The following is a 14,834-nucleotide window of genomic DNA, read 5'->3' as shown; positions in this document are numbered from 1 at the left end:
GCCAAGAAGTAAAATTTTACTTCTTTTGCTACATTTGGTACATTGTTACCTTAGAATTAAATGTGAAGAAATTATTGACACACTCTTCCATGATGATAGTTTTAAAGACTTTTTCTGAAACATATTTTAGAAATAAAATGCACATAGAACCAAATCCGTCAGACTGATACTGTAAATTAGTGATGGACTTCTATGTATTTAATTATTCTTTTCATCTTTGTACATTTTTGCGTCGGAATCCATTCTCACCCCGAAGACTCGCAGCACTGAACAGGCAGGAAAGATGGTATAGTGAACTTAATCTCTTTATTTGTTAGAGTATAAAGGTTGACCAGTTCAGACAAAGCGCCTCAGCTAAAAATATACTCATAACTGTGATAACAGTATCCATATTATAAATCAGATGATATAGACAAAAGAGGAAACAATAGTGAAAATAAATTATCTGAATAACAATATTAATTACAATAACAATATTTATAGTAAACAGTGTTAACATTAAAGTTCATAAACCTTTATTGTTTCCTCTTGTGGAAAACTGCTTTTAAAATCGTCCATGAGCCAAAAAGCCAGCATTTTTTAAGTGGTAAAAGGACTTTTTTTCTGTCTATGATGCACCCTCCAGTCTCACACATTTACAATATTCACAGTTACTAGGGAACCTGCTCAGTACATGGTGAGCTGTGCCAATGTTCAGGCAGTCAGTGGGGACAAAACTACATGGTGCAAATACACGTTTTATGTGCCTGGATTAAAAAAAAACGTAACAAAAAATAAGAAGGCCCAATGTTTCTCCAGCAAATTCGGGACCTGTTGATAGAGGAGAAAAAGGGCCTTTCCTTTCACAATGTGTGACTGCTATAATCAATCAAGACACATGGTCAATAAAGACATGTGTTGCACGTCAGCAGGTCTTTATGTCCTGTTTTTTACTCAGACTCTTATCCCCTCATATGAAACCATTTCAGGATGCTAAAATCCTGTCTCCTCAGCCCATCGCCGTCACCATGTTGGAGTGGTGCGGGTGTCCGAATGACGGGTGAATAGGGGTGGGAGTGGGGAGCATGTGGTGTCCAGTGTGACTGAAAGGCGGCAAGTGGCCCATGGTCATGTGACCGGCCAGAGAGGTGAAGGAGCTCTTGTCATGCAGACTTTTGGAAAACTCCTCGTAGCTGTCACTGGCCCGCTTGCTCTTTTTGGACTTGTTGGACATTTTCCGGTTGCGAGTCTGTATTCCCTCCTTTTTCATGGTAAGAGGCCGGTTCACCTGTTGAAACGAGGATAAGAAGAGGAGGTCAGTCATGCCTTTAATTAGAAATTGCATAAGAACATTTGTATAAGCATGAGCTTTTATCTGAGTCATATCTAATTATCTGTCATCAGAGGAAAAGATTCATCTTTAAGACTATAAAAAGATTTCACCCAACAGAATACAAGTTTGTTCAAGTGGCGTTCAGATACGTGCTGGTTATCAGTATCAATGCATAACAAGTTTTTAAGTTGAAGTGCCAGAAGAACTAGAGGTTACCCGGCTGTATAAAGCATAGAGTAAGTCAGTGCCGCCCCTCCCCCACCTGTTGCTTTGCACTACTAGTCTGCTGGCTGATTAACTTGAGTGTTTGGACAGGCATAGATGTGGAAGCTGAATGAACAGTGTCCATCTCTTTTGTTGAAGCAACACTGTAATATTATTGGTCAACTATGATCAGATTGTTCATTAAGCTGCAGGATTGATACCTGAGAAAATATCCCCCCAATTAACCAATTAACATCAGGATTTGTTTATCTGTAAAGAGCAGCAAAGGTAGTGCTAAATTTGGATTTCTGCTTTAGTTTATTCATCAAAACAAACAAAGAAAGAAATAAACGTGATGTGTGAGCTTGTGGAACTTTCTCAATGTAAATTGCCTTCAAGGCAATGCCTTTAGGATTGAAAGTATGCGTTTTCTCCTCTAAAAAGAGTGTAAAAACCCTTGGTTTCATATTGTGCTCTAGTAATTTTCCATCTTGTAATTTTTCAAAAATAAGCTTGATTCCTTTCAGATTAGGGTGGGTTTTCTAATTGCTATCACATCAAATTTAAATTGAAATTCAATTTGTCCAGAGTGTTTGGTCAGCTGGTTAACACAGAAACCTGATCAGAACTGGACATAAGCAACACTCTCAAAAACAATGGTTGTGTATCTTTCTAAAGCATTATGGGCCTTTAAGTTTTAGTAAGTACATCTCAAAACCAAACTGTGTATTTTTTGCGTCCACTCAGCTTCATAACGAGCCGATACCAAGGACACAAAGAAAACTTACGTTATGCAGCTTGTAGTAGAGGCCGCAGGCGTTGCACACCGGGTCTCCGTTTGCGTTGCGCCGCCAGAGTGTGGTGGTGCTCGTCTGACAGTTGGCGCAGCAGGTCCCCGCTCGTCTGGCAGCCGACTGCAAATTAATTAAGATTCAGGTTTGATTGGGGCTGAACACCAAAAGCAGACAAGCAATGACACTTTGAGAGAACACATTTAATTTTCTATTTCTGTTCATGTTTTTTTCTGTTTTGCCAACTTGATTACACTGTTGTTAAAAACAGGAGTTGCAAAAAAGTGACTTGACATAAACTAACCACATGAAGGCAATGACTAAATTTTGACTGTACCTTGCAGAATCTGAACCTGTCTGTGTGGCATAACTGTTATTAGTGAACATGCACTAAATTCCTTTATTTATGCGTGTTTTCATATTACTAGAATTGAATTGGATCTGTGTGTAAAACATAAAACAATAACCTTTATAAATCATTTAGTTTCATGCAAACATGCTAGCTCCTGTCTTGAGTCTGAGGAACTCATTGCAAAAATACATTGGCGGTTCTATGCCAAATTTAGCAGGGGATCCAGGAAGGACACAGTGTCTTGTCCATGGATGTACAGGACGAACAAACAAATCAATATTTCATTGTTTATTATAATAAATGAGGCACAGAGTCAAAGAGCCACTCATGGCTCCGGAGCTGCAGTCTGCAGACCCCTGACCTAACAGATGAGAACTGTGATCCTGTCTCAATATGGCTGAAGCTAAAAGTACAACATCATAATTTTTAAATCATTGTTCAAGTGAAACTCTGAAGGTAAAAACTTAATTGGTCAAAGAGACTAATTATATATTGTTTCTGTGCCAGCGCATAAAATAAGAAACTTATTTAGTGTTATTTCTTCCATACAGGGGCCACAAAATAGGCCAGAACCAGTTCTACTGGGGAACTGGCCCCTGTTGGCCCCTGTCTAGAACAAACCATGCATACACAGCACACCGTATCTATGGTTTACATTAATTAGGTATTATGCATCCTAACTTACATAGTTGATTAAAAAAGTTTAACATTTTAGAGGTTATATGCAAATTCTTATTTTTTGTATCTTTAACATCACCAAACAATTACAATCTGATTGAATAACACTGTTGCAATTTAGCTAATTTTTCGAAGTATCTTTAGCTGTTTAACTTAAAATTATGCTCAGAAGTATTGATTGGAATCTATCAATCAAATGAATGCACTTTGTTAATTTTTTTTAATTAATTAAGTCCAACAAATTGTTTAGTCGGTGTAGCAGCAGCTTTACAAATCAAGCCTTGTTTATTTTGAGGACCCAATAATTTGACTCCTGATTTACATTATGTTAGAGGATGTAAACATAAAATCTGTTTTTGTTGTTGCTTTTTTCGCATAGTATAATTAAACGATGCCCTCTGACACATATGTCATCTTCCAAAAATGCCCTGCTGCGCCTATATTTTCTTAACTCCCTGCGATGCTCTGCCTCTGTGGTGGACGGAAAGCTTGACCACTAAAAAACTGAGGTGCAGCCCTGTAGTTAGGAGGCCAGAGGAGGAAGCCGTGTAGCTTTATCTGGAGCGGTCAGGCATCCGGATAGGAAACAACTGGAAGGCTGCTGCTACTGCCGCCGCTGAGCGAAAGGCACGGTGCGGCGCTGCGACCCTGGGCCGAGCTGCATACGGAAGACAGAGCTGATATATGACTGTCTCTGCATGTATGGGCCGAGCCAGAGGCGGGGAGAGGAGGGGGGAATGGTCGTACAATTTGTATGAAACAGGCAGTTGTTTTTCTACTGTTTTTATTTTTAAAGGGATCAGTTCATATGTGTAAGCAAATACTCCTTAATGCAGGTGAATGAGACATCTTTACTGTTTATCATCTTATTCAAACCACTGGGGGTTTTTTATGCTGTAATTTTTTTATGGATTTTATCTGAGGTTGCAACATTGCTGCTTTTTTTTCATGTAAAAACAAAGAGAACAAACCGCTGATCTTAAACATTTTGGCAAATCTTCAAAAGACTTTTTTTTTTTTTATCATTTTCCATCCCAGTATAAGTAGGTTGCATCACTACTAATCTGATAAATTCAAAACTAAATAAAGCGACGTTCATCCTTGCAGACCTTTTTTGGGTTAAAAAGGAAGGGTTTTTTTTTTTACTTTGTATCTATTTTTCATGCAGGTAAACTTAAAAGTATAGAAGGCACATTTCTTAATTTCATATTATTGTGAAACGAACTTAAACATGAACAAAAACTGATTAATATTCTATTTCACCTGGTAATGTTGTTTTCTGTTCCTTCTTGTTGTTTTCTATTTTACTTATCCTATTCAGTTCTGTTTGATTATTATCATATTCTAAGATGTTTGCTTATTCTCATCACCAAAACTGACATTTAAAGACAGCACATGATCTCTGATTCTGATTTCAAATGCAGTTGAAAATCTTTTAAAATGTTTCCTGAGACAAACAAACTTGTATTCAGTCATTGCATTAACTATGACTTTTAAAAGATCATCATCTGGAAGATAGGATGACTTTTTACAATCTCCAAAATAGTTCATATCACTGTGTGTGAAGTAATAGTAAAATAATAACATTTCACCCATGCCTCTATTACTGGGAGCAGAGCAGCACTCTCCTTTCAACATGTCAGCCAATGTTACATTTTTTAGTTCCAGGTTTAAGAAGCACACAGCATAATTAAGTGTTTTGTTTGAACCGAAGTCCATCTGGCCTGCTATCAATGACAGTATCAGAGGTGGTTGTAATAATGATAACACCAACAACACAGATGGCCTCTCTCTGCTTGCTGCCTGAGCCAAAGGAGCAATAGGTGAGAGAGAAGCACAATTCCTGGAAACTGATTGGGAAAATATAACTTTCCAGGAATTGTTCCCTCTCCCCTCACCCTTCACCTTACACTCTCTTTATGTACTCCCTCTCGCAAAACACGCACACACAGCAACGTTGGCTTCTGCACAGAGAGGGTGGAGGACTCACCAGCCTGCGTTTGGGTTTGATGAGCGGTCTGTTCTGGCCGTTCATCTTGTGGTACAAGCCGCAAGCGTTGCACAGATAGTGTCCGGTGCTGTCCCGTCTCCACAGGGGCGTGGAGGTGGCTCCGCAGTTTACACACTCACGGCCCTCTGACAAGGAACATGCATGCATACACAGGTCAGTTTATCAAGAAGAAATTAAGTTACTAAGTCAAATAGGTGATTTTTTTTTTTTAACACGAGGTTCTTCAGTTTTATTTAGCTCCAGCAGCAATAGAGTTGTGTGTTAAAATCTCAACAGTGAAGCGGAGCACTTGTACGTTTTTTTTAAATATATAATTTATGTTTGAAAATGATCAAGGAAATTACAACAATTGTTTCAAAATTACCCCTGGTGCTACACAAATCAAACACACTGGAAATAATTAAGGTCAGCATCATAACAGAAACTTTTGTTTAAGCTTGAAATCAGCATCTTTCTATTAAAGCTGAATAACTTGAAGCTGAATAAGTTGTATAATTACGTTGCATATAAACCAGGAGCATGCTTGAAGCTCTGGTCTGTAATCAAACAAGAGAGAGTCAGGACAGTGTCTCTGAACAATCAGGACAGCGCCTTATGTAACAGAGAAGTGACTCCCAGTCTAAATATCGGGTTTGTGGCTCCCACTCTTCTCAGCTCCGAATGTGGATTTTCCTTTCACACCTCTAGTCCGGATCCAGTTCTCTCAAACCTGCTGCTGCTGCAGCTGCAGTCAGCTCAGCCGTAATTACACAGTCACAGTTAACTAAAGAGGGTTTTACAAGTCACTCTCCTCTGTCCTAGACAAATATAAACTACTCACTAATTCTGTAGATTGCAAGGAAAATGTTTTGCATTTTTAAAATGATTGTGAATTTTAGGTTTTAACTATTCATTGTTGAGGAATACGTTTTAAGTTTCTTTTATTTTCATCACGAAATTATGATATAAATTCGTCATTAAGAATTATAGGTTATTAATTACTATCCTGTCAGCCAATTGATGGACGATGTTTTTTTTTTTTTTTAGTTTTATAAAACTGCGTTTTCGCTTGCTTTTAAAATTCGCCATTAATCATTTCGTACATTTAACAGAGCGGTCAGTTTTTAACATTTTCCGACCTGCTGATGCTGATCTCGGCCCTTCGTCATTTCGTGCCTTAATAGATCTGGACGTGTCGTACCCGGAATTAATTTCGGGATGCTTCTTACTCGCGTGAACGATTAAAATTAAAGTAATTTTCTACAAACTATTCGTAAGGTTTTATAGAGAGTCGCAATCATATTACAGTAGTAAATGATATTCATGAGCTGCTCACTATGTTTTTGTTTTGCTCCGGAGTTGAAATTTTGCATATTTTAAAAACGCGTTAGATTACTTAAACAGAGCTGAATTACAACCACAATAAACAATTATATTCAACCATACTTGAGATCTGGGCACTTTTTTCTGAAATAAATTATAATAATAAAATAAAAAGAAATAATCTAACAGGGTTAATATAACGATACACAGTAAAGAAGCACAAAATGGGAACGCGCATGAACTAGCGAACGGGCAAATTGGCCGGAACCCTTAATACCAACCATGGTTTATATATGTCGATCATGCTCATTATAATATAAATTTAAAAACAGAGTTAATCTGGTTCTCTTTATTATCTGATTAAACTTTAAAGGATCCCAACCTGCAGACCCTCCATAAAATCATCATGAAACCTACAGGCAGCCCTTTCTACACATGCAGGCTCTTTTTTCTTATTTCTTTCTCTCTCTTTTTTCTTTCTTTCTTTAATTTATTTTGGATTTTTGGACTGATGTTTGGTGTTCGCTCACCGGTGCAGGAGCGCGCCTTGTTCTTGCTCTTGTGGGAGAAGCCGGGCGAGGAGCCCAGCAGGCTGCCGGGGTGGAACAGACTGCCGCCGTAGTCGTGCGCCGCTGGGAGAGAGTAGGGGGCGTACGTCGGTATGTGATGGTGCGTGGAGGGGGTCTGGGCGCTCATTGAGGCCAGGCTGCTTCGGAGCGGACTCGGGTCCTCCATCTTCATGCTGTCCGGTAAAGACAATTGGTATTTGATAGATTCCTTCTCGTCCATCCGGACTGCGGCGGCGGAGGAAGGGGAGACGGCTCCCGGGTCTGGGGAGACGTCTTTCGGGGGAGTAGGGGGGAAGGTGTACAAGTGGGAGTTGGTTTGGGACGGCGGCGTCAAAGAAGATGCGGTAGCCGCGTTTGAGTTGCTGCTGCACGGGTAGACGGCGGAGAGGGCGGCGGGGGAAGCGGAGCCCGGATGGTGCAGGCTGGGCTTGCTGAACGGACTCACGGCCCAGGCGTTGTGGTGGTGGGCCGACAGGGCTGCTTTCCCTCCGTCCAGCCATGAGATCCCCGGGCTGTGGAGGAGATGAGGCCGGCAGACCTGAGTCCCCGTCAGACGAGCTGGGAAACAACAGCAGAAGTTTATTATAAGGAAGATGAAATTATTATGTTGGTTGAGGGAGTTTGGATGAGAGGAGACTTGTTGATTCAGAGGGTACATTCCCCTTATTTACATGCGCATAAATATATAATGTAACCTAGGTTACTCAAGTAAAATAAAACGTGCAAGCTAAAAGAAGTAATTAAATGGCATATTTAAATCCACATATTCCCCCCAAAATCTACGTTGAGTTACTGTTCGCAATAAAATTACACAAATAAAAATTATATACGCCAATTAAGCCAAACTTTATTATCTTAATAAGAATTTAAATGCAAAAAAAACAAAAACGTCATAGTTACAGTGTGAACTTTGTAAGAAGACCTATTTGTATTTTATTCAAATTACCGTGCGCTTGGCTGTAGGACACCCTGGCCCTGGCAGTGTTTGGGTAGTAAGGGTTTCCCTGCGAGTCCAGGTGATTAAAGAAAACGTCCACCTCGTCTGGAGGGAGCAGCTGTGTGGTGGGCTCCATGTAGCTGTGACCCAGGCCGGGGTGGTGAGAGTCCGGGTGTTGTCCGTTCAGCATGGCTGCATGGGGATGCATCCAGCGGGGCTGATCAGCCGCTACATCCATCTCTCACTCTCTCTTTCTCTCTGGAGGTTCCAAGAAGCGCCTTTTCTTATTATTAATCAAGAGAATTAACATCCAGGGAGATTCTTGAAAATAGCGTCCTTTTAAGAGCTCTTGACAGTGTCCATGGGCTGCTGAAGACTACTGATGTTCTGGCTTAAATTCCTCTCTTGGGCATGGAGAAGCTTTACATTCAAAACCTGCAAGAAGCGAACATGTAGTTAACACTTTAAAGTTGAGCTTTGCGATGTTTGCATGCTTCTTGGTGCAAGTGGTGCCGTTTTTGAAAATCTGAATGGATGCATATTAAAATCCCATCACTTGCAGACGCACATCGGTGTGCACTGTTTCTTTAAGCACTCCGCAGGCGGCCTCGCTCAACGTGACAGTAACATAAACATGCCTTACCTATTTAGGCTGGTGTTTTGGACCTCTTTGGAGAAAAGGCTCCCTGTCTCCGCGTCGCGCTGCAGGTCGTTTATTAGTCAGTGTTTGTCAGAGTAAACTGCGTCCGCAGGGACTAAAACCAACGCGCATAACTGCGGCTGACTGCGCGGGGCCAGCCTAGTTAAGGAGTCAAGGGCGGAGTCTAAATTGGCTGGGACCCAGCCAATTGAAGTCTGCCTCCGCACAAAACCTCAGAAGCAAAATCTCTGGCTAGAAAATCACGGAGGTATATTTCTGTTATATTCATGAATACACGTTGTCTGACTGCCGGACTTTGCGTAATTTAATAAATAACAACAGAAATCCATGTCCAATAGAAAATTTAAAAAACATTTCTGCAACAAATTGACTAAAGGTATTTGTATCTGGGCGATGTAAACAATAGAAGAATAGGTCATATCAATGATAATCCACTGATGTTTTTTTAAATTATTATTATCAACAAATTGCACAGGAAAACCTGCAACTTCTGCTTTGCCTGCATTTCGGTTAATGAGAGCAGATTTGAGAGCAGAAGTCATGGCTACAGGAAACCAACTCCAGACCATCACACTACCACCTCCATACCTGATTGTAGATATTTTCTATTTATGAAATGTTGGTTTTACACCTGACCCAATGGGATCCACACTTTCAAATATTTGATTAATCGAAAGTCTTGGAGATTTTAAAGCAGTGGTAGACTGACTTTTGCTGGGGTTTGGGGGATTTAGCCAAAAAGCTCTATAATGGATCCAATTTTTTTCCCAGTCTCATTCTTGAATCATGAACACTGAGCTTAACTGGAGCAACCAGTTAATGTAATTTTGTTAGACTGGTCACTCCTGGGAAGATTCCCCAATATTGATTCCTCTGTTTTATTGATTATGGCTCTCTCTGTTGCTCACGAGAGTCCCAAAACCTTAGAAATTGATAGATGTCAACAACTTACTTATGTCATATGTTCCTTAATTTGAATGGCTACTTCAAACATAATGCTAATAAAAAAAAGTTACATCATATATTATTTATTATTAGTACATAAAATGCCAGTTCTTCCACATTTTAGATGTATGCCAAGCTAAACACGGCTTGAATGATTCAGTTCTGCTGATTCATGACTCTTTACGTAGATGCATAGATATAATGTGTCTAGATATAATACCTGGTAACAGCTGGATAAGATCTAACGCCACACGTTAAACTCATGCTACTGCCTTGAGTCTCAGTATTATTCTCAGTCATCGTATGCCACAGCCAAATTCAAATAGGTGTGCCAAAAATGGGCCGTAAAGCAAGAAAATCTTTTGAACAATGCAATTTTAACATTATTGGAAACTTACGAATGAATACATTTGCCTGCCCATAAAGTGGGGATAAAGTTTCATCTTGTCAGCCTACATGTCTCACTTTTAAAGAGTCCCCCAATTATTAAAATAATTGTGTTTTTAAAATTGCTTGATGAGATGAAATATTTAAGTATGAAAACAGCAGACACAGAACAAATATGCAAAGTGACAAATAAAAAAATGTAAAAAGTTGCATTTGAGTCTCTGGGGGTTGGCCCTTGTTGTTTAAGCCTTATGTGAGGTCACCAGCATGCAGAAGCATTGGTACAACTTTAAATAATGATTTAGAGCATTATACCAAAACAAGAGGCTAACAAGTATTTTTAAAGGGACAAAATATGTCCTTAGTGGATTTTATTCATGTTGCATAACAATAAGCTAATAACTATAAGTGCTTTTCACTAAGTAACGGGAAAGTACGATAAAATAACTGTATTTATATACAGTAGGCAATGTTTTAAGTTAATTTAAATCTCTTAAAATTAAAAATCTGACGATAAAGGTGCAACATTAAAACACCACAACAATTCTCTCTCTCTCTCTCTCTCTCTCTCTCTCTTTGTTTCTCTGTCTCTGTCTGTCTCGTGCATGACTGACAGACAATAATTGTAGAGGGAGCGCGTGCAGTCCCGACTGGCCGACGCAGCCGCCTGCTTGACGCCGTCTCCTGACGTCACTGCATTTTAGAAAAAATAAAGATACAGCAGGATATGAACTTTCTCCCGCAGAAAGAGAACTGGAAGACCGAGCCGAGCGTAGAGCTGGACAGGGTGGGGGGGCTGCTTGGTGGTCTTCTGCAGTCCGAGCGGATGAACGTGAGGAAGAGACACTGATATTTATAATGCACAACAAACCCTGAATAACACACCGTAGAGAAATATTAGGTTAGATTCGTTTCAATTCGATCAGTTTGGTTATATTAGAAATGTTAAATTAGTTTATCTTTTCATTTTACTAACATCTTTCTGAAGTGGCCTAATATCAACGACATAATTAATTGTAAATAAAAACAGACTCTATCTATCTATCTATCTATCTATCTATCTATCTATCTATCTATCTATCTATCTATCTATCTATCTATCTATCTATCTATCTATCTATCTATCTATCTATCTATCTATCTATCTATCTATCTATCTATCTATCTATCTATCGTGCTTATTTTAATGTAGTTGTACTATATCTTAACTTGTTTCACATTCTTTGGGTTTAATTTTATTTATGTATTTATATGTTTATTTTAGCGTCAGTAGCTTGACAGTCTTCGTTTTACCAAGATTGAAAATTCCCTTTCTTTTCCTGTAGATAAAGCCTGATGGAGGAAATCCACCAAACAGAAAACAGTGAGCGTGTATTAGAGCTCATCAGCATGATAATGTAGGAAGCAGACACATGCTTGGACTGTGACCCCCCTCCTTTCTTGATCTGGTATAGGCGATAAAAATCCTTATCAGCGGAGAACATCCACTTGCATTTTTTTTGTTCTTTTTTTTTTAAAAAAGAAAAGAATTTCACATTAATTCAATCCACGCCTTTATTTACGCGTCGTTTTTCCCTCGCGTGAGTCCAAAAACAAAATATACAAGATTAAAAATAAAAAAAATTACAAAATTATTATTATTATTATTATTATTATTGAATAAAAATATCTACATTTTGCTGTATTTAAAAATTTAGTATCAAGTTATAATTATGTTATAGTCCAATATATTTATTCTGTTGAATAAATCGGTGCCTGTGTCTGGGTGAGAATATCACAGAAAGAGAACTCCATGGCTGGTCTCCTCGGATCGCACTGATTATAGCCTATCCCGGGGTAATTTTTCATCGGTGCCGCCTAATCTTTGTTCTTTGTGAAGATAATAAATAGCCCAATCGTTATCAGCGAGCTGCTGGAGGTGTCGGGGAGAAAAGGAGCTGATCGGCCCGGGCAATAGGCTCCAAAGTGCCGCGGAATAAATGACATTTCTTATCTCTCGCTCCCAGATTATCGCCGTCTTTTCAAACTCGCAACAACAAATACAGCTAATGCTGCGAATGCATCACTTACTGGACCAGATCTGCGAGCTTGATTGATAGATGGGCAGATAGAGGAGGAGGAGGAGGAGGGGGGGTGGGGGGTGCAGAAAGAGGAAGAGGGATTGCGCTTTTGGTTGTTAATAACAAGTGCAATGTTCTGCATGTGAAAAAGTCTTTATTCCGCGAATTTGACAGCATCAGTGCGGCTCTTTGGTTTCTCATTATTTCCCAGGTTATCTGCGAAAGTCATCAGAGATTCAGCGTCTTTGTTGCGGTATCCTGTTACTTTCATCTTGGATTTGACTGAATACGAGCTAAACAGACGCAGCGGACTTCATCCAGGGGGAAAAAAACAAAGCATATTTGAATAATATTTGAATGTGTCGGTAATTTTTGCAAATGCAAACAACAATAATATTAAGTAGTTGGTTCGCACTCAGTCTTTAAGTCTTTATTTGACAACTTTCAAACTCACGGACGCAGAATGTTACTTTTGTATGTTATTTATTGATTCATCCTTTTTTTTTTCTTTAACTAAGCAAAAATGGTCTATTTATAATAATAATAATAATAATAATAATAATAATAATAATAATAATAATAATAATAATTTTCTATTTCATAAAATTAATTACTCATATAAGTAAAATGTGCTTTTTAAAATGCAATGTGTCCTGTTGGACATTAAGAATCAAGAGGAAAACCCTTTATGCTTAAGCATATGCCCTTTATACTTTATATTTAAGCATATGCATGTGCTTTTAGAATGATCTGTCATGGCAGGGAAAAGGTATTTTTCCAATCTATCCCATAACTGGATGCTTAATAACTTGGCAGCTGCAGCAGCCCTGCTGTGTCTGCTGATGGTCTCCAGGGTAACAGAGATAACAGCGTAGTCATTTTCCATATCTTACAGTCTATTATATTCAAGGATTAGTTCTCCTTCCCGAAAAGGTCAAACCTAAAGTCAAGCCAGGCAGGAGTCCTCCTCCTACTCTTCTGCTTCTTCTTCTTCCTCCTCCTCCTCGCAGTAACAGTGCATTTACCTTTTCTTTCCATTTATCCCGGTTGATAAAGACATTTATCATTTATCACATTTTGATACACAATGGCCTCCAATCTCAAACAAAAAAATTCCCTGAATGTTTTTCCGTATATTATGTTTTTCTTGTTTTATCTCGTGTAACTCATCACATTTTCCCGTGTTTGTGTTTTCTTCTGATTCACGCAGGTATTGTTCGCATTAAATCTGTATCATTTCACTTGAACTGTTCATTTTGACAAACGTTGTTTTATGTTTGACTCAAAGGATAAAAATGAGGATGCAATGCCTCATCACTGAAATGCCGAGACATGCAAGATTTGTTTGTGTTGTACAGATACAGCTGTTAGATAACAGGCTGTATTCACTAAAGACAAGGTTTGAGTATTTTACAGTAAAGGCATTTAATTCTGAATAGGCTTTAAAATTGATGTTAAGCATAGTAGCCCTCCCTCAGTCAAACTTGAACACAATTATTTTAATGTTATTTATGTATCTTGCTTTGAAACCCTAATATTTTTTTTTCTTTAAATGGGAAATAGGAGAAATGTCCACGAGTAGTTGAAAAATACAGCGTTTCCTAAAGATGAAGTTGAAAAAATTACAAGTTGTCATGAAAAATTATATTTCGGCCAACTATGTTCTCTGTCATACAGAAGTTCATAAAGACATACACGATTTAGCAGTTGATTTTATGACCATTAATGTCTCATAAAGAATAATTTTTTCTCACTTTTTCCTTTTAGCAATTTTTAAGGATTATTTAAATAAAAATCAAATCTTGATTGGTTTTGATTTTTATGTTATTTGACATTTCCTTTTATCCTATATTGACTGACACAGACTCCCCACCGGAACAGAGAAACGGACTTCAATCCATCTCTGTAACAGAACTCGCTGCTGCTTTAAAAGATGCAGAACAGAATAAAACTTACTGCTTTGAACCAGAGTTCCCTTTAAAGAGGATTCCTACTGGTGTTTGTAATAGTAATCAGGTGAACAGTGACACCTAGAGGAAGGTTATTGGTCTGTTAATCGTCACATAGACGGAGAAAAAGCCTCTGCGTCTTAATTTCATCAAATGTACTGTGCTTTGCAATAGCTCCAGTTTATTTCAGTCAAAAAAAGAGGTAAAAACACGACACTCGCAGCTGTGCCACACTTGATGTGTGTGTCATAATCTCCATAATGGACCATTTTGTCCAGCTAAATGTAGCTGTAATGTGTCGACGGCTCAAATACTGTATTCCACCTATTTTCATATTAACACTATTATTAATATTATTTGAAAATTGGAGTTGGACTTATAAATAAATATAAAATGAAAAAACACAAAATCCAGGTAGAATCCAAATTTTGGGATTGTAATAAGAGATTCTAAGAACATTTTTTTATGAGCAGCCAGAAAATATTTAGTTAAAAACAGTTATTTCATAAGAATTTGTATTCATTTGACTTACAGCAAGTCTTGTTTATTTACTAAACTAAACATAATTGTTAATTAATAATACAAGAATTACAATATTATAATCTTCATATATTTTATAGCTTTTTTTGTTTTAAGAAAAAAATTTTGTGTGGACACACTAGAGGAGCATCTCAGT

General features: G+C 38.3%; 1 protein-coding gene across 1 annotated transcript; it reads right to left on the bottom strand.

Annotated features, from left to right (window-relative positions):
- Positions 1-287: 287 nt before the first annotated feature.
- Positions 288-8,929, bottom strand: gata2b (GATA binding protein 2b). The gene is made up of 6 exons (XM_028001772.1): positions 8,800-8,929; positions 8,166-8,591; positions 7,181-7,777; positions 5,328-5,473; positions 2,305-2,430; positions 288-1,267 (listed from the first exon to the last, which is right to left on the bottom strand). Exons 2-6 carry the CDS (start codon positions 8,392-8,394, stop codon positions 989-991), a joined length of 1,377 nt encoding a protein of 458 aa, XP_027857573.1. The 5' UTR covers positions 8,395-8,591; positions 8,800-8,929; the 3' UTR covers positions 288-988.
- Between the last annotated feature and the right edge of the window lie 5,905 nt (positions 8,930-14,834).

This window comes from Xiphophorus couchianus, chromosome 20 (genome assembly GCF_001444195.1).
Source record: "Xiphophorus couchianus chromosome 20, X_couchianus-1.0, whole genome shotgun sequence".
In the NCBI taxonomy this organism is placed as follows: Eukaryota; Metazoa; Chordata; class Actinopteri; order Cyprinodontiformes; family Poeciliidae; genus Xiphophorus; species Xiphophorus couchianus.
The sequence above is the reverse complement of the archived record's forward strand: the minus strand, read 5'-3'. Positions and strand labels throughout refer to the sequence as shown.